At 38.8% G+C, this 20,704-nt stretch overlaps 2 protein-coding genes across 5 annotated transcripts in view; one reads left to right on the top strand and one right to left on the bottom strand.

Moving 5' to 3' along the window:
• The window catches only part of LOC135978000 (uncharacterized), a 1,156,726-nt gene that overhangs the window by 252,129 nt on the left and 883,893 nt on the right, over positions 1 to 20,704 (top strand). The window lies entirely within an intron of this gene.
• The window catches only part of RPGR (retinitis pigmentosa GTPase regulator), a 95,654-nt gene that overhangs the window by 56,949 nt on the left and 18,001 nt on the right, over positions 1 to 20,704 (bottom strand). For all 4 annotated transcript variants that reach the window (XM_065579031.1, XM_024110833.3, XM_065579032.1 and 1 more), the window contains 6 exons: positions 18,804 to 18,962; positions 17,536 to 17,685; positions 8,530 to 8,688; positions 2,950 to 3,105; positions 2,274 to 2,398; positions 933 to 1,115 (listed from right to left, as the gene is read on the bottom strand). In XM_065579031.1, coding sequence (XP_065435103.1) covers positions 933 to 1,115; positions 2,274 to 2,398; positions 2,950 to 3,105; positions 8,530 to 8,688; positions 17,536 to 17,685; positions 18,804 to 18,962 — 932 coding nt within the window. The remainder of the gene's footprint in view (positions 1 to 932; positions 1,116 to 2,273; positions 2,399 to 2,949; positions 3,106 to 8,529; positions 8,689 to 17,535; positions 17,686 to 18,803; positions 18,963 to 20,704) is intronic.

Genomic DNA, 20,704 nt, shown 5'->3' with positions numbered 1-20,704 from the left:
TCACCGAGGCCGGCCAGGAGCACCCATGACAGCAGCAGACGGTACAGTATGGCTGGTAACCGTCTTTGCCAACTTGCAAAGGCAAGGGGATGCTGCTGTGTAGCGCTGCAGTACCGCATCGGTCAGCAGCATCCAGTAGACATACTGGGGACAGTGAAAAAAGGCTCAACGGGCTCCATGGTTGCTGTGCTATGGCGTCTGTCTCGGCAATCCAAGGAAAAGGGCACGAAATGATTATCTGCCGTTGCTTTCACGGAGGGAGGATTGACTGACGATATTTACCCATAACCACCCGTGACAAATTTTTGGCCCCATCAGGCATTGGGATCTCAACCCAGAATTCCAATGGGCGGGGGAGACTGCGGGAACTATGGGATAGTTACCCACAGTGCAACGCTCCAGAAGTCGACGCTAGCCTTGGCACATGGATGCACACCGCCGAATTAATGTGCTTAGTGTGGCCGCATACACTCGACTTTATACAATCGGTTGCCAAAAATCAAATTCTGTAAATTCGGAGTAATCCCATAGTGTAGACATACCCTAACTAACTAACTGCTGAATAATAAAGAGAACAGGCACACAGTAGACACTGTCTCAGGCTGAAGGCAGTTGAGAAGGAACTGAGGGCAGTTTGTCTGCACAGCCCCATATAGCCTTGCTGCAAGGCACAAGGATGTGTGGGGCACCTGAATAGGCACGGTTACCAAAATCTCCAATTAAAGGTGCAAGGTGCAGGCACACCTGAAGTGGAGCACTCACAGGAACAGTACTCAAAGAAGAACCTTGAAATACAAACATTTATTTCAAAGAGGGATATTTATCTGGTGAGTGTAAGCTATAAATTTAATTTTTTTTAAAAAGTCTCTTTTCCTGTAAAAAAAAATCATGGAAACTTAATAAATGTCAAAAATAGTTAGCTCTGAATTTACCCTCTCTCTCCGTCGCATTCGAGCCGATAACGTTCTCTGCAAGGTGTTAGTTACTAATGAATCAGCACCCAGTTTAGAGATAGTAGCAGCCAAACAGTTTTCACGTAAATCTTCATGTATTTCTTCAGACCCTTTAGGCCTTGGAGTGGCAAAAACTAGCATGTGACAGCCACCACAAGCAACCTACAGTGTAAACACAAAAAGATCTCATTGGCCTGCATTCATCTTCTGGACCAAGGACTAAGAAATATGTTAGAAGCTCCAAATGTTTTGCTCCACACTTAGTTACAGACTTCAGTATGTTAGAGTACAAACTGTAATCACTGATGTTTAAAAAAATATAATGGATCGAAACTTTTTAAGTACAATATATCGTAAAACAGAATAAAACTAGCTAACTCTCCAGAAGCAAGCAACGAATTCTGCATCAATTTTCAAAGGAGTTTAGTAAATCATTTTGATGTTAGCCAATATTACATATACACAATGTTACCATCTCTTGCAAACTACCACAAGTCTCATAATATCTGATGTTTTATCTAGAGCCCTAGCCAGTATGGAAGACAAGTTATGACATGAGAATCTCAGCTTTCTTTTTTTTAAAAAGTTTCTATCCCTCATAGTTGTAGAGAAAAGATTGAAAACATGACCCACGTGGCATGTTGATGGCCCAAAAAACAGAAGCAAATAAAAAGAATCCAAAATGGCTTGTTTTGTTTAATTGATCTTTTGGGGCCTGACTCAGTTTCTGAATGTTTGGAGCTAGCATTACAGCAATTTTCTTCAATACCAGCAGGAAGACTAAAACAATAACCTAAAAGAACAATATTGCCTCTCTTTTCTCATCATGTTTGGATTAAAAAATGAATACATTTTCATTTTATTAAACTTTTGTAAATAACCTACATTATAAATAATCTTAGATATTAAAGTGATATACACCAGGTGGTTTAGGTCCACACATTGGGATGGAAGGCTATTCTTAAAACTAAAACTACCAAAATGTTAAAAAGTTTTTTGTTTGAAATGTATAGATTCCTTTGAAGTGTTTGCAACCTAAACATTGCAGTGTTGTGGAAGTGCACAACAATCTGAAAGAAAAACGGACTTGTTTATTTTTATGGTCCAAACTGATCACAGAGCGAGAAGTGAAGCAGCAGAATGGGAAGCGGTAAATAAAACAAAACATTTTAACATTCTTTCAGTATTAATCTACAGTATTAATACTATAAGAAAATATTATAAATATGATTTTAAACTGTCAGATTTCCCTTAATAAGGTATGTTTATAAAGTATATGCATTTCAAAGTTTGAGAAAAAAGAACAAAGCAAAGCCTTACCAAATAGACTGCAAACTTCAAGAAATTAGAACATAAGGTGGGTATGAATTGATTAGTAAAATTCTCTTCTCCAAGTCCTAACTTGCCATGCCGTCCATCTCCAAAAGTAAACATAAGGCCATTGTCTACATGGAAAAAGAAACATGTAGAAGGTCCATTAAAAGCACATGACAAAATTGTTATAAGAGTAGAATTAAATATATTTTGAAAGCAAGGTATATTTCATTTTCAAAAATCAAATATGAACAAATATTTGTATGATTTTTGAACTACTAAATATGGTCCAGAAGATAAATACATTTTCAGACAAAAGTATTGACTGGGATTGTTAGTCTAGGTAACGAAAAAATAAAGCACTAAGAAAAAATACAATACAACTGTATAGCAAAACTGAGACTCATGCAAGAGTGTCAGGCAGGAGTTTGTGAGGCTACAGCTTCCTTAAAAGGTGGTGTGGTCTACAGGAATAACTATATACAGAAAGTCAAAAACAGAATTCCTAAACTCCAATCTGGCTCTTCCACGGACCGCTGGATGGCCTTGGGCAGTCACTTAACCTTACATTAAATCTGCATGTTTGTTCCTCACGGTGCTCATTTTATAATAAAAAAGTCCATATCATAAATGATAATACATCATCATTTTAAGTACATTTCAGAAGTTTCAGCATACATACCTGCTATTACAGCTGTATGATTTTCCCCACATGCAATGTTACATATTTTATGCCTCTTCAGATGTTCCACTGCCTTTGGTACCGAGGTTTCAAAAATAAATGTACCATGTCCAAGTTGCCCATATTGTCCAAGGCCAAAGGTATATACATCTGTTTCTGAAAATTGTACATGGAAAGTAAACAGTTAATTATAATTATAATTATAATCTTCCCACTACTGGCAAAACAGAAATCAAATCACACTCCAACTTTTTTTTTTATAAAGTTTTACATTTTATCAATTCATAAAGTGTAATCACAATGAAAGAGAAAAATCAAAAGAAACATGAAATGAAAAACCATCCTTCCTCCGAAAGATTTAACTAAACATATAGAAAATAAACTGGTACGAGCTGCTACATATTTTGTTTCATGGCATATTTGCAAAATAAGCTATTGACTAAATGCACATGTGAAAATAAGCCAATGAAAATTATACAATGTTAGATATTACAGCTGAGATCAACACAAGCCCACGATTATTAAAAAATTTCATTATGTATATTTTCCTCTTCAATAGCCTACTCTTGAACTTCCTGCCACATTTAAAAATCTATTATGTATGATGACCCAAATCTTTGCAGGTCTGGTATTACTGAAATATTAAAAACACTGACAATGTTGTTATTGCAATGTATCTGGAAACTCCAGGCTTAATTTTCCTCTTCATATTCATTATCCATACAACCACCAGCAAGTGTCAGGAACATTTGCTTTTAAAACGTTTTTCTCTGTTCAAGAAGCAAGGTCATTCAGATGGCAAGGTTACATGCAGCAGCTAAATAAAAGCATTTAAAAATAGTTTTATGTTTGCATATGTTGAAAATATCTGATATTTTTTAAGTGGAAGTAAAGGAACCACACATCTCGCTACCAAAAGAAAGAGAGAACTCAAGACTTCGGAATGGAAGTGAGTATGTCTGAATGTACATTGTACTCCCACAGAAAATCAAACTTAGGTAGAAGTCACACTGTACACAAGCAGGGCGAGTAGGTGCTCCTCCCACTTGTGGGGTAAAAGCCAGACTGCAGCACCAGGGCAGGAAGGTCTCCTACCCATGGAGGTAGACGCCACTCCATAGCACCAGAAGCAGGAGAAGCACAAGCTCCTCCCACCCCGGGGAGGATGCCAGGCCATCACACCAGCCATCTACGTACAGTAACTGAACGCTTTTTGGCTGCATTCTCAGAGGAGCAATAAACTGGTAGCACATTTAAAAACAAATCACACATTACATTTACTCCAGCGCTATCTCCCAACCACTCTCCCACCTTTATCTTGTCTCTTTTGTGGGAGAAGAAGAGGGATGGGAAGAAAATAGAAGTGGAGCAGACCCAGCATTATTAGCCCAACATATTCATTGACTTTAATTGCAACTTCAGGTCAACAAAGAATACAGTAACATAAAGCTGAAAAAAAGAAGCAGTATTTCTGCTTACAGGATATCTTTTCTCCTCATCGCTCTTTTAAAACAGTTTTAAGGATCACTTCTGCAAAATCAAAAGACTATGAAATATAAAGAGTAAGACTTTTTTTTAAGTATGCAGAATATTTTGTAAAATTATCTTCCTACTAAATTTAATATTAAAGCTCCCTCTGCTGGAAGATTCAGTGCTAGGAAAAAATATCCAGAAAGGGATTGCTAACAAGTAAAATAAAATAAGAAATCAGAAAGATCCCTTAATTCCAATTAATGGAAGAATAACTGATAGATACCTAGACTTCCCAGCTACGAATACAGATTGTTCTTGAAGCAGACACTTTCTTTAGCCAGAACTGAAGTCTCGCCCTCAATTTGGCAAATGGATTTCCCAGGATGCATGATGCCATAAATTCTAATAGCCTTAGGAACATTCAAATATGTCTTGAAATTTCTCTGGAGACAAAGAGACCTTTGTCATCCTTGCTCTGATGAACATAATGAGTTTAAGTGAAGTTGGATGTTTATCATATTGTTTGCTAAGTCTAAACCAAGGTATGGAACATACTCTTCTCTAAGACAATTTAAGCCTCTATGAACATCTGTGCTTTTAGTAGTCAGTTGCCATGGAATGAGAAAAAAAGAATGCACTGCTTTCTCAAGTGAGTTGCCACCACAGTAAGACATTTGTTAAAGACCAAGGATGCAAAAGAAAAATCAAATACAGGTAATGATCCTCTCCAACACAGAAAAGAAGGTATTTCCTATGAGCAGTCTTTATGGAATACATAGAAACAAGAGGGTCAGGCAAATCATCCCTTAGATTTGTAATGCAATTATTGAGGCCAAGGCCACTATTCTGAATTTTCAGAGTGCTTGAGCCTATAATAGAAGATACGTCCCAAAAACCCCAACCAAACAAAAACCATTAGAGCTCAGGAAGCATTGGAAACAGCATCTCTGTCTCCGATACTGCCAAGGAACCACTTCTGTTACTCTACTCAAGATAGAGAAGGGTTATGACTACATCCCTTTCAGCAGTTTCTCATGAAAGGGTTCCCTGTAAAGAGATGATAAAGGGAAGAAGTTTTGGTGGCTAGAGTGCAAAGGCATAGCAAAACTGTTCCAAACTATCTTGAGCACTTACTGTTGGACATGATTCCATTCCATGCCACCACAACAGAATACAGATGGTCCCCTCCAAAACTTAGTAAAATGGGATAAGTTCAAGATAGTTTGAGTTAGGACCAGGGCTGGCTCCAGGCACCAGCTTAACAAGCAGGTGCTTGGGGCGGCCAAGGGAGAGGGGCGGCACCTGCGACAATTCGGGGGCGGCAGGTCCCTCACTCCCTGCTTGGGGTGGCAGAAATGCTAGAGCCGGCCCTGGTTAGGACTTAAGCATTCTCTTTTACAGCAGAAAAAAGGCCCAAAGGTACAAGCAGCATAACTGTGCTTCTGACAATAGGATTTTAGATTTTTTTCAAGCCAAAATAAGGTTTGAGATTTCTTCTGGTCAGTCTGGCTTTGGGGCAAGTTGAGAGGATTTGTGATATATGAAATATTTTTTCTTAAAAAAGGGGGGTAGTTTGGCAAATGACCAAGGACTTCAATCTTTCTTCTTCTCTATCACCTTATTCATATCTCCACCTTTGTATACATGTCAATAGATACATACAGCAGAACACTTCCTCCAAGTCTCACCTCAAAGTGGTAGCTGCAATTACAGATGAAGCAGTTGTAGTCAAAGAGTCCAGATTTTTGATTTGCTGTGATGGTGAAGAGAGGAAATAAGGGTGTAGGGGGAATATGATTCCTTATAAGAGGGCTCCGTGGCTCAAGATGAGATCCATGCATTCCCCGATGGCTAGAGATTTCTAGAAGGATTCAGGTTTGGTGTGAAGCATGAAGGCACAATTCCAAGAGTATTTTTACATAATGAGAGAGCTCAAATATTACAAATATCCCTTCCCTATCCATATTAGCCTGTAATTCCCATTTGCCTCCTCATCTTTGAATTTCAGGAGACCTTTGAAAACGAGCTCTGCATATTGCCTTAATTTTCTCCTCTCCTCAGGAAAACTAATTTTTCCCAGATCATTTTGGGCAGCTGAACTTCAGTTAATTCAATTATATTGCCCAATTCCTTTTTTCCTTGCTTGCTTCTTGCACCATACTATAGTCTGGCTTCATACAATGTTTTGTTTGCTTGATTGGGTATCATCTATAGGCTGTAGCAACACCATTAAGAACTTTGATAAAATCTGTTCTGTTTGCTCAACTTCTAAAAAGAATAGCAGCACAGTTGACAATAAGAGTAGAGACTAAGGAGTTTGGTCACTTCTGCTCTCCTCATCCGGAGCCTGAGGAGGTAGCCCTCAGAAATAGGTAATAGAATGCAGTTATCTGCATTCATGGAGTATTAGGAGTGATCTGGGCCTTATTCAGCCTGCCAGTGGGGTGAGGGAACAGGGTATACTCAGGATCTGTCCCTTCATGCCAAACAGTGCACCAACAGTATCTGCTCACACACAGCTTCACAGCTGCTGTGCCTGTTATTCTTGCTTCATGTTCTTAAAGCTTTTTTATCACAATCCTTAGAGACAGATGAGTTATACAAGAAGATCGGGATGACCTTGTAAACTGAACTAATAGAAATGGGATGACATTTAATAGTGCAAAGTGCAACACCCTGCCTTTGGAGACTAAGCAACATGAATTTTTGTTATAAGCTGTGAGCGACAGAGGAGAAAGTCCTGGGTGTATTGGTTGATCACAGGATGACTATGAGCTGTCAATGTGATGAGGCCGTGAAAAAGGCTAACACTGAAGAAGTGAGGTTCTTACCCACGAAAGCTTATGCTCCCAATACTTCAGTTAGTCTCAAAGGTGCCACAGGACCCTCTGTTGCTTTTTACAGTCCTAGGATGCATCAGGCGACGTATTTCCAGTAGAGACAGGGAAGTGTTAGTACCATTGTACAAGGCACTGATGAGACCTCATCTGGAATATTGTGTGCAATTCTGGTTTCCCAGATCATTTAGGAAAGATGAATTCAAACTGGAACAGGTGCAGAGAAGGGCTACTAGGATGATTTGAGGAATGGAAAACCTACCTTATGAGAGGAGACTCAAATTGCTTGGGTTGTTTAGCCTAACCAAAAGAAGGCTGAGGGGAGATATGCTTGCTCTCTATAAATACATCAGAGGGATAAATAAGAGGGAGGGAGAAGTCAAGCATCAATATGGACACAAGAACAAATGGATATAAACTGGCTATCAACAAGTTTAGGCTCAAAATTAGGTGAAGGTTTCTAACCATCAGAGAAGTGAAGTTCTGAAACAGCCTTCCAAGGGAAGCAGTGAGAGCAAAAAACCTAACTGGCTTCAAGACTGAGCTTGATAAATTTATGGAGAGGATGGTATGATGAGACAGCCTACAAGGGCATGTAGCCGATCTGCAACTGCTAGAAGCAAATATCTCCAGTGGCTGGTGATGGGACACTAGATGGGGAGAGCTCTGAGTTACTACAGACAATTCTTTCCCAGAATTCATGTGTCCTGCAGAATTTTTTTTCTGCCAAAGAAGTGCTGCAGTTCCACCTTTTTTCCACCAGAGGCCCCTGTGGTGCCACAACAGCCAGCTGTGTTTATGCTGCTAGCTGTTGTGGCACCACAGTGGCCTCTGGTGGGTGAAAGGTGGAACTGCAACACTTTGGCAGAAATATATTTTCTGCAGGAAAAAAAATTCTGCAGGATGCATGAATTCTGAATATCTGCAGATGTGCAGAATTCCTGCAGGAGTAGATTAGAAATAATCAGTTCATGGATCCCAGTCCTGTATTTTTCCCCAATAGATCATACATTTTTCTTTATAGCCATTAAACAGTGGTTATAGTCAGAAAAGTGACTCTCTAACACATATTCAAGGTCATTTAAAATTTCACAAGGGGAGGCTTTCTTGTAGAACTCACGGGAAAAAAAACAGATTTCATTTTCAATGTAATAAGATAGAAGAAAAGTTTCTCTAGGCATTGTCTGACATTTCATAAGAGTGTTTGCTCTATCAAGCAAAGTGATTCTTTTAATTACAGGATCAGAGAAAAGCCAACTCGTTTTCATACCTGTAAGTGCCACTGTATGTCCTCCACCACAAGCTACCTTATTAACCCTTTCCAAAATTCCAGGAACAGGCTGTGGAACCCTATTGTTTTTCAGTTGTTCAGGCAACAAACCTAGCTTCCCATTCTCAGGCTCTCCAAAAGTGTAGAGCTCACCATCTCCTGTGGAAATACAAAACAGAGCAGGATTCTTAGTACTTCACTAAAAGGCAGAGCTGGGCCAAGTTATTTTCTCATGCTTTCATGATTTGTAAAGTACCCGTTGCTTTTTGGACTTTTGTTTTAAATTATCAATCAAACAAAATGAGAGTTTTAACATTTCCCTATGTGAGAAGTCTGTCAAGAAGAAAAGCAAAACAATACTTGATTCTGAGAGGTGACAATGCATCACAACTCCCATTCTAGTCACTATATAAGTCAATTGGAGTTGCTTGCAGGGGTCTTAGTAAAGACTGGCCCTACTAATGGGATACATGTTTTGTTTGAAAGTCCACGCTCTCTTCCGATGGAGAGTGAGGGGACAGAATAGGAAAGCAGTGCAAATATTGTAAAAAGGTTTGTTAATGAGCTACATGACAAGAAAAGAACCATTGTTCTGAAGACTAGAAATAGATGGCACTATATCTAGTACTCCAAGGTTCACTATGGCATTATCTCCATCAGAAGAGATTTCTCCACCTCAGTATTACATAACAGCTTTCTGGTCAGCACAGCAATTAAATAAAAGAAAATCCTTCCCAGACACCTAGAGTTAGTTTTACGGGCACCGGGTTCGCAATCTGTTCAATCCTAAATACAGCAATCCGTTCTTTTATAAAAGAGTTTCCTTTGTTTTAACACTTTTCAGTTTCCACCTTTGTTTTTTACGTCAGTCTGAGTTATCTAATCTGGCCATCTGTTTACCCTTCTACTATATTGATAGAAGAGTTAAATATGTCAAATTTACTGTCTAATGCTGTGCCAGTCTTTAAATTCCAATCTGATTTTCTGTTCCAAAAGCTGTGTTAGCATTCTGCTATCCTAGGTAAGAGCTAGGTCAAGTGGGAGAGATCTTTGGTTTCTGGGTGAAGCTCCAAGGACATAGCTATGGGTCCTCACCAAGCCTGAAAGAAGTCGTTAGAAACATTTCCCATAGTACTTGAGTTGCTCCTTAGAACTGATGTTCACACTGAGACTCCCTCTATACCTGAAGCAGCCGAATGCAGTCATTTTTTTTTTTTTAAGCCACAATTAGAGTTACTCCATGATGGTGCTCTGGCAAACTGTAAAAGCAATAGGCATTAAGCCAGTCGTAAATAACAGGAATCAAGAGGCCTGGGTTCTATTCCCAGCTCTGCACTGACCAGCTGGGTTATCCAGCACTCTGTAGCTGTTTCTGCAACCATAAAGTGGGGACAATGAAACTTACTTTCCCCTTTTTAAAGCATTTCTATGGATAAAAATGCTATATAACAGCTAAGTATTACGAAAAGGTGTTTACTGACTAGGGGTTTGACCCAAAACCTATTTAAGTCAAAAAGAAACTTTCCAATGAAGCAGAAAGAATCACCATAAAAATTATTTACATCTCCATATATCCTCTAAGAAACAGTTTGATTTTGTTTTTTAATCACAGCTGGATTTACCAAAGCAAAAGGATAAATAAATCTCTCATATGAAACAACTCCAAGACAAAAATGTTTAGACTAAGGGCTGGGTGCTCAGGGAAACATGTTAATTATGTGGCTGTAGCCATTACTTAAAACACTGGGCAACTGTCCCATTATTGAAGCATAATTATAGATATCTATCTAGAGAACATTTCTGAGATCTACTAATTTTCCATAATTATAGCCCAATAAACTTAAGCATTAACAAACCACATTTATAGAATTAAGAGGAAGTATTAATACACACAGCAAATGTTTAAAGGATCATATCCAAATGCTATGAATTCAAACGCACTTTCATAAAACTACATTTTAAATGCTCTTAATACACACAAATCAGACTCCAAAACATGAGCCCATAAGTAACTGCATAGTATATAACACTATATTTCCTTGCATGGCCCAAGCAATTTTACATTAGAATCCTTCCCTCATGTTTATCCCTTTCCCCATCTCTGTCATTTGGATTTTGAGGTCCTAAGGGCAACAATCATGCCAAAACCAAATAAGTCTAGAGGACAGAAATTGAAAATAAGAAGGAATTAAAAATAATCACATACTCAAACTCAAAATAGAAACAGGTAGTTAAGCCTACATACACACTTGTCCAAAGCAAATGGGTATGAATAAAATCATTAAAAAGCAAGGTTAATAAAATCAATTACCAGTTCCAAAGCCTACTGAAGTCAATGAAACCTAAATGGGCAGAATAGGCAAAAGCAAGGAATTAAAATGTTTTTTTATTTTGAAAAATGAAAAAGTAGCAATTCAGAGTTCAAATGAAATGCACTATTTGTGTTGCATGCATTCCATTTCCCTCTTCCCTTTATCAAATCCGTATTCAGCTTTTACTCCGGTAAAACACTCACTGAGTGTATAGAGCTGTGGCTCAAATTAATTGCTGAGGTAATTCTATTTAAATCATCTGAATTGCCCAGGGCTGAATTTGGCCCATTGTGTTTTTCTGCTGAGCCAATGTTTAATTTTGTAGAATTTTGGTTCTTAGTTATTTGGGGCTAGATTGTGTCAACAGCAGTTAGTGGGTGGCAAAGGGTAGCACAGAGCCTCCTATCCCAGGAGAAGGACTAGATTAGTCAGAGAAGCAGAATGCCACCAGAAGCTCGGACAATATGCAGCATTTCTTCCTGTCACCACCTCCTTGGAGGAAGTAATTAGAGAACAGTCCATGCACTCCTCCAACTGCAAATCTGCCTGGATCTTGCACAGGATACACAAATGATTTTTCAAGACAGATTTTTTTCTTCACTTTTTTCCTCCTTTATAGTGCTGGTACAGGGCAAATATAAGGTTGTTTGCATGCCTTAACTGGGAATTTCTTACTTTAACATAAGGGTACACTTTAAAAAAATACAGTTAACACTGAAATTCCTGGTTTATATTGCTGATTTGGGGGATAATTACAACATACTGAAACATTGTTTACCCCTAAATTACTGATACTTCTTCTCAATCTTCGTTCCATTTTAAAGCAGTTTTTTCTCTGGGAATTTCCCTAAAGAGTGTCCACACGAGTACTAAAAAAGAAATCCCCAAACAATACTAATATGCAATATTTCTAATTATCTGAACATATGTAGTATTAACCTTAAATCATTTAAGTTTTAACTTAAGGACACATTCATTGGTACAGCAAAGTAGCCAGAGTGCACTGACCCGTTAAGTTTGTCTCCCCAGAGCACCACAAAGCAGCTGAAGTGTTCTGGTGAATCTGGCCCTTAATATGCAACTGATTTAGGCATTTAGAAGGCTGTGTTAACAAAATCGGTGCTAGATCAATTCCCAATGACACTCTGCTTTAATGGCTTCTCCTACACTCCTGCCTCCCACTTCCTCAGCAGTGCTTCCTCAATGTGCGGTGGAGACAAGGCAGCAGTGCTATCAGGTCAACCAACTGACACATAAGCCAGCTGGCAGGTACAGAACCTTTAAAGAGCAATGATCACTGGACTAAATCTGCCAATTTTATACAGCTCTCTGTCTCCTTCATACCACTGAGTAATTACCATCAGTAGAAATGCTGAATGTAATTCAGCTGTAGAGGAAGGATGGCAACTAGTTGAATTACCATTGACGTCACAACAGCTCCACTTAAGAGTTACCTGGGCTGTTGACTTGAGACTGTCTGTAGCCTAATACATTAATTACAATCTAATTTCTTCAAATACAGCCTATGCACAAGATATCAATTAATTTTAACTATATGAAAAGTTTGAAGTGTGTGTTACTCTGTTGCTAAGATCCTTTGGGACAAAAAAGACAGACCCCAGATGCTAAATTTCATAAAGAACCCAGTTTAATTCATCTCAATGCAAAAAGCTAATGGATTTATTTGTATATCCTCAGAAAATTAATTCTGTACTCAAAAAGTAAGTGTTGTAAGTTTGAGGAGAACACCTGTAAAACAGAATTGAATCCCTGCGTTAAGTGCAAAACGGATCACTACCTTAACTATGGAATCACAACTAGTGCCTCCATAACAAAGATAATGTGAAAACTGTAACCATTCCTAAAGTTTCTGTAAATCCATTAGATAATCTAACACTTTTTGCAACTCGGGGTCAGAATGATACAGAAGAGGCTGCAGTACCAGGCTCTTACTTCGGGATTCTGTTAAGGATTATCAGAGAGGCCCCAGTGTTTTGGGGTGAAAGAAGAGAAAGAAAAGAGTAAATCAATGGCTGCAAATGTTGAAAAACACAAGTCATTATTTTTATGCATCTCTATTTAAGTGTATCTCATTTATTTCTAGAATCAAGTCAGTGAGCTACTGGCTGTTAGAATCTCATGTGCAGCTCTCTCTCAAAAGAAGCTAAAGCATTCTTTTTAAAAATTTAAAATTTAAAGCATTCTTTTTAAAATTCAGCATCCATTTTTCATAAATCTGGAAAAACACCAGTGCACCATATCTATTAACCTGCTCACAATCCTAATTAAAAGGGTTATAGATTCAAGTGATCAATCTTCCATTAACTTCCCAAACTAACCAGGCTTATTCAATTTCTTTTCTAAACTTCATAATCCAGCTAAGAAAGATAGCCCCAATTACTACAGTAAATTTGTGAATACATTAAGAAGACCCTCTTGGGCAAAAGCAGTTTAGGAAATGTTGAAGCATAACTTTCAAATAAACATAAGAAGTCCTACAAAGCTCCAAAGTCAGGTGATTTGAGTACAGTTTTACAAATATATTAAGTTTAGATATTTGGCAAGTCCAATCCAAAATGCTTCCATCTAATATGATTATTTACTCAGCTTTTCTAATATCAAATCTCTCTGTTAGATAAAATTCTCCCAAATGTCTCAAAAAGGTAAAATTCTCCCTAATGTGAAGGGCCCTCTGTCCTACTACACCCTGGCCCAGAGGGGCCTATCTTAGAAATGAAAAGGAAAATCTTCCGCCCCACTCCCCCCACCCCCCACTGAGAGGGGTTAGGAGGGGGATCTTCATGCCAACCCACATAAGCCAATAGAGAATAGGCACCAGGAAGGTAGGCCAGGGAAGACAACATAGGAATTGTGTTTACAGATCCAGTAGCCCCAGGATTCCACACATGGTGATCCAGAGGAGCTGAAGCATGTATTGCAGCCCAAATCAGCTGAAATAGCTAGAAGGAAAGGAACTCAATATCTGAAAGTGTATTTGGAAAGGATGGACCGTGGGGTACATGCTAAGGCTCTTACTGACCACTGATGTGGCTAGAGAGGTCTCTTGCATTATGACAGAGGAACCAACATTTGCTGTGAGCATAAGCAAACCCTAAGTGCCCAAGAGCAACCAGAAAATTATTAGTGAAGTTTCAGAATTCTTTGGGAAGCTGAGCTTCTACACAGGAAATATTCTTGTGCGGAGAGCCATTCCATGCATGGTCTGGAAGTAGAGGAGGCAGTCTACATACTAATGACCCTTCTATATTTTTGTCCAAACAGAGCTGGTCAAAACTTCTCAACTTCCAACATTTGGATAATAACTGTGGGGAGGGGGCAAATGATGACATTTCTTGACTCTTCCCCCCCCCCCCCGCAACAAGCTTTTGGGAAGTTAATGGCCCTAATGGAACAGAGAAAGATTTGGTCCATGCTGCTACAGAGACATTCATGGGGCAGGGACAGGGAGAGAGAGCAACAACAGTCAGGCTTCCTACATTTCTGTAGCCAACATAGTGCTCATGGACCTAGCCAGGGATGTACCTGGGGACTCCCTTCAGGAATTTATCTCCTGTATCATTTGCAGTTAAGAATACTCTTTTCCTTTTTGGAATCATTCGAGAAGAGAGCACAGTCTCCATTTCTACTTCCACTATTGGCACAACTTTACGGGATATGTGACATGACTTGAACATTCCTTTCCTATGTGATTCTGAAGGCTGTACCTCTGGATCAAATAATAGCACCTCTCACACAGCAGAGGTCTATGAAGGAGCTTGGTGAAGTGCGGACTTCCAAGCTTGGCTGAAAACAGTTCCATGAAAATAAGGAACACACATGAAAGGGACCCATGGGAACCTGCAAAGCACTCTTTAGAGGGGCTTCTCCAAAGGTTTCTACCTATGTCAATCAAAGAATCATTTAGCAAGGATGCCATCGTGGGGGCTTGAAAGTCTATCTTACCTGCTTCTGGCAAGGGAAAAGCACAAGGGGAGTTCTAATCCAAAACATCATTCAAATTCTCCTTTGACATAGAGGATCCATTTCTGCATGGGGGACCAGGGTAGTGGGCAGGCACACCATTCCCCTCAGCCCATTCTTGTGCAGAGGGGGTATCTGCATTGCAGAGGTAAGCCATGTCTTACATCTATTCCCAGAAGCACCTCCTTGCTTATAGATTTGGCAAGAGAACCCAATAGATATGACCCTGAACAGTGTAATCACAAAAATATACATAAATTTTAGTCCTACCGCTGAAAGGGCAGAAAGAAAGAAAAAGAAAAGCTGGCAAACACACTACAGAAAAAGTCCAAATAGGACTAAAAGCCAAAAGCCATCTTTGCTGCTTCTCCTTAGTGAAACAAGAGAAAAAATTGAGAGTGGGAGAAAAGGAGAGCAGCCAATGATCCAAAGACTACAAAGAAAGTAACTGGCCATCTTTCTGCCTGATCTGCATATGGAGAAGACCTATCAGTGGTAGTGGCTAGACCAAAGCTCAAAAGATTTATTATTATACACTTTTGGCCATATTCTGCTCTCACAAATGTGCACAAAGCTCTTCTTGGCTTCAGTAGGGCCCACTTACCCACATGGTAGAATTTAATCCATTAAGTTAACATGAACCTTCTTTGACACCAGATACACTATATCCCTCTTCAGATATCTGACTGCTAAAACACTTACAAAAAAAAAAAAAGTTAAATATTTTTCCATGGGCCCAACACCTTGATCTAGTACTGGCATGCTGAGAAAGTCTATCAAGTCTGACAGCTAGGGCTATTAAGTATGTGCAAGTATCTCTCAAACCTCTCTCCTGGGTTAAATTCTCACGGGGCTAAAAAATTTGGATTATAGTTCTACTAAATTCTACTGTGGCCAAATTAGCAACTCAATTTTTGGCTCCACATCATAGTAAGCTATCAAAAACCATTTGTTCATCAAGTATTTAGTATACTACCTTCTCGCTATGCCCTGGAAGAGCTGGGGGGTTTTGACATACACATCTATTTGTAGATTGTGGTGCTTGGAAGCTGAAGAATATTTAATGGCTGCTAAACTTCTTGGTCAATCATAAGCATTTAACTTATTTATTTTAAGAAAGCATCATTAATACAAAGTTGCATACTATAGGCAAAACACCCTACTACATATACTTTATAGTCACTAAATGCTTTCATTCTGTTTGTGGCATACTCTCAGGGATCCACACAGATGTTATCTGTAGAAATCTGTCATTTATCAAGCAGGTTGAGTAAAGCACCAGATGTAGTTTCTGGATGCCTGTTAAAAGGTCTGTAATCCAAAATTAATGATCTACTGAAGTCTTTAGTACTCTATTGGGACTGAGATAAGATTAAAGACTTTGTATTATTTGGGGTCCACACATATGATGAGAATAAATAGTTGTCCATGCCTTTAATATCATTTTCACTTTAATTCAATCAAATCAGGCAATGTGATTTTGGGGAGGGGAGAGGAGAGGGGAAATGAGCTATACAAATGTCAGAGTGCCTCCTAGCCCAAATCCTGCACAGTAAAAATTATCTGTATATTAACTGTCATTATTTCCCTGAAGGAAACACAGATCTTAACAGTCTTTGCAGATTCCTCCCTTCTTTGCCTCCTTTGAGCTGCACATATCTTCATAATTCTCAGCAAGCTTATGTGTTTTCATGGGTGGATTATTGCTTTTGATACATTATGCTCCCTGTTAAATCTTTTGATGCTGCTTTGACAAAATTCCAGATGTCTATTTTCAGCATGCTTTCTAAAAATATTTAACTTTTTTTTTATTGTACAGCTGTAAACAGCCATACATAGCACTCATTCCCTGAAGACATTTCTACTTTATACAGCATATGTTCAGTTTGCCCCAGAAATTCAAATTTATAGCATCAAACCTTGACAATTAAGGCAGCAAATTAGCAGGAAAGATGCATTTTCCTGAAAAATGTGATAGGTGCCCATTTGAGATTTGCATTTTTTGGAGAAGGGAGGGAAAGGCAGAAGAGAAGAAGGTCAGTACACATGAGCAAATATGAATAGTCTCAGAGATGCTGGATTATTGAACAAAATAGAAATCGAATTCACCTAAGGGGATAGCTCAGTGGTTTGAGCATTGGCCTGCTAAACCCAGGGTTGGGAGTTCAATCCTTGAGGGGGCCATATAGGGATCTGGGGCAAAAATCTGTCTGGGGATTGGTCCTGCTTTGAGCAGGGGGTTGGACAAATGACCTCCTGAGGTCCCTTCCAACCCTGATATTCTATGATTCTAAGGTATTTGTCATATGTCTCACTAAAATAAAATCAGTGTGATAAGACATTCATTCAGTATTATGCCCTTTTCCATAACACTGTCCACACACTAACCCTCATTGTAATTTGTTTTCCCATTATAGTATTAATTCAGTTACAATAAAGAATCATGAACAGAATACATCAGTTTCCCAAATCATTTCATAGCATGGAGCAAATTTTAGAGAGATTGTTCCTGCAAGACTTACCTCTAATTCAGAAGTGTACAGACCATTTCCCTTTGTATTTGTGATCATATAATGTACCCATGGCATATATCATTAGGGAAGTATTTAATGTGTCGTTAGCTATTTTTAATGCAATTAAGCAGATGAAAATAAGGACCACAATTTGAGGCCCATTGGTTTAGTTAGCTCTATTACACAGTAGATCATCTTACTTGTTACCAAAGCAGAATGGTAATATCCACAGGAGACCCAGGAAACAGGCTTTCCAACATCCACTTGCCAAGGTACACACACACTGGTTTCACCAGCCAGGCCAATCTGACCTTCAGAATTGTCACCCCACACGAAAAGCTGTCCATCCTCTAAAATAAAATGGCAGAAAGTCAGATTTAAAACCAAAGCTGGGCTAACAATAATATTTACATTTACTTGTGGCTTCCATCCAGAGGCAGTTCACACACTCTATATGACGCTGCTAAAACATAGCCATTGCTGAAGGATGAGGACAGCTATCAACCGGCACTCCAAACATAGCAAAAGCATGGGGCCAGGGATACCATGGCATCCCATCCCTCACAATCTTCTGAAATGTGCCATGGAATATTTAGTGACCAGGTAGTATAAGACCAGAGATGGCAACATTTAATATTTATTTCCAGACATGTTTCTCCAGTAAGCAATACGACTGGAGGATGTCAGACTCCCAAGTTGCTGGTGGTCTGTGGAATGTTATGGATGTTAGGCTTATTCCTATCCTATTAGTAACTTCAGGATGGCATGTCTCCACTTGCTTCCTCAATAGGATTCCCATTTCTCCTTCCTCCAAATTGATTCTCTATCCCAGCTTTTCCACTCACCCCACTGATTCTCTTCTTCTCCTATCCCTCTCCCACTCACCCCAACTTCATTCGGTCTCCCTCATGCTGACTAGAGTAGCTGTTCTCCTATTTGTCTCAGACACAGTCTCATCTGCACAGAGACCCATGTCAGCAATAAGGAGTGGCTGAGGCAAAGGAACGATACAATAATCTTCAGCCACCATCCAGCCTTCTCTGTACAGCAATGCCAAGTTGTGGGAAGCTAGCTCTGCACAAAACCTCTCTAGCTGCAGGGTGGGCAGTATTTGGAACTAAAACTGCACAGGGCCGCTTCGCAAATCCGAGGAGAGCCTTAGCCATTGGTAGAAAGGAAAATAGCCTAGCACACCTCTTACTGGCTGCTATAAGGTAGGATTTGTGAAAGAGACATGAATGAGATTGCAAAGGAAGAAAAGGGGCCTAGCATCAGATCGCTGAAAGCCTTTCTACCACCACACAGACTTATCAAGTCTCCACTGCTAATTACTGCTTTTGAAAAGCAAATGATCATGGTGTAAGGCTTCCGTCAGGGTCAATGGGGCTGTCAAAGGATAAACTATGTTGTTAACATGTTTTTTTACCTTTTCACGGTATAGGCATTTGTTATTAGCTGTTGCTCTCACCGGTTAGTGCTGCTGATGTGTAAGATCCAGCTGCCAGCTGTTTGATCTTGTACTGGTTGGTAAAAAAACTAATTAGATGAAACGTGCTTCTTTCCTCTGTGTCACCTAATCCCAACTGCCCTTCACTGTTACCTCCAGCAGCATATACATGTCCTCGTTCTGCACATAGAAAAGCACATGTAATATGTAGAGTAAGTGACAGCAAATCAGAAAGTTTGAGCTCCATTTCTTCCTACAGAAAAAGTATTGCAAAAAAAGCTGTGCTAAGCTGTCCTAAAATATTTTAACACTGATATTATGAGTTGCTGCTGTATGTCCCGAGGAAGCTTTCCTGGGCACTTTTGAACGGGGAAGTTCTAACAGTCTTCCTTTCCATTTTAGAATACACATGCATCCAGAGAAGGCTGGGTTTTCCCTCAGCTTGGGGACAGATGTCAAAAGTGAAGGAACTCTACATACTCTCTAGTTCTTTTAAAGCTCAAGAGACATAAAATCACCTTCGAAGAGCCTTGACTTAAAAATGTCTGCAGGCTGAGTAATAGCTGAAAAGTCCAGGTTATCAAAGGCAACTTATAGATGAATGGAAAACTAAAAAAAAAGAGCCTTTTGGTAACTAGCTAAAATTAGGGTGAAGTTTGTCACTGATTGTTTTCTTCAATTCTGGTACATCAGATTTTGTTTCTCTGTCACATATGTACATAAAAAGAGTTTTACATTTTCCAGTTGGACTGTTGCTTGTACATAAAGGTTAAAAAAAAAAAGATTCTTTATAATTTAGTTCTCCCTCAAGACACACTACATTAAAAATGTAAAACACAGTAAGGATATCAGGAGAATCTAATCTGCTCTGAAAAAAACTGAAAAACTCAGACGTTACAAAGTATATGAAAGTAACTCAGGTGTTACACAAGAATCCCAAGGAATATTCCAACTGAGTAATACAAGATACATTTTTTTACCCTAATTTTGCAGAGGGCCAAGTTCCTCTGAAGACTACGAATCACTACAGGTAAAATTCAGCTTTATGCAGAGAGCTATTCAAGACCTTTGCCACCCTTCAGTCCCAGATAAACTCTATTTCAAGGGCTTAAGTGGTGCACAGGCTTTATGTTGGACTCTACTTACAGCTGAACTTCACCTAAGCAATTTTTATTGGATTTTAAAATGTAATAAAATTATGTTTGTATATAGGAGCAGCATTACAAAGATGTTTAACATATCACTTGGTATACAGCCATGGACTACTGGTCAGTGCATTTACAAATAACTGGGAAAATATATGCTATCAAAATATATGCTATTTAGTTAATGAATTAAGTTGTATGACTGGTTTCTTATTAATTTACGTTGTGATAACAACAAAACACTCCAGTCTTGGGGGCCCATTGTAGTAGGTACTATGTGCACACATAGAGAGACACCTTCTTTGCCTCAATAGTTTACAAGCTACTTTAAAACAAAACATAATAAGCAAGTGTGAGAAAACTGGAAGCAAATGGGGAGGCATGGCCAGGGTAACAATATTAAAATCACCTAATTAGTTATGTACATAGCTTGATGGTTTTGAACAGGGTAGATAAAAATAATATCTTAATTTAAAAATCTTTTTAGTTAAATCATTCTTAATTTTTTTTTTATACTGACCTCCTTCTAAAGTGCTTTGACATCTACTGATGAAAAGTGCTATATGACCTAGGTACTATTATTTCAATCAGATTTTTATTTATTTGTTGCTAGCTCTGTATTTTTTTTTTCCTCAATCCAGTTTTAAATTGGCAAAGCTGATGTTTTGTACTTGTTTCTTTAGCTTCCTAATTAAAATAATTTCAGATTTTATATTTCTTCTACTAAAGAGTTTAATATTTAAAATGCTCATCTGTGATGAAAGAGTTTAGCCCAGG

This window comes from Chrysemys picta, chromosome 1, assembly GCF_011386835.1.
Source record: "Chrysemys picta bellii isolate R12L10 chromosome 1, ASM1138683v2, whole genome shotgun sequence".
Lineage (NCBI taxonomy): Eukaryota > Metazoa > Chordata > Testudines > Emydidae > Chrysemys > Chrysemys picta.
Note: the sequence above shows the minus strand (reverse complement) of the source record. Positions and strands in the feature narration are given on the sequence as shown.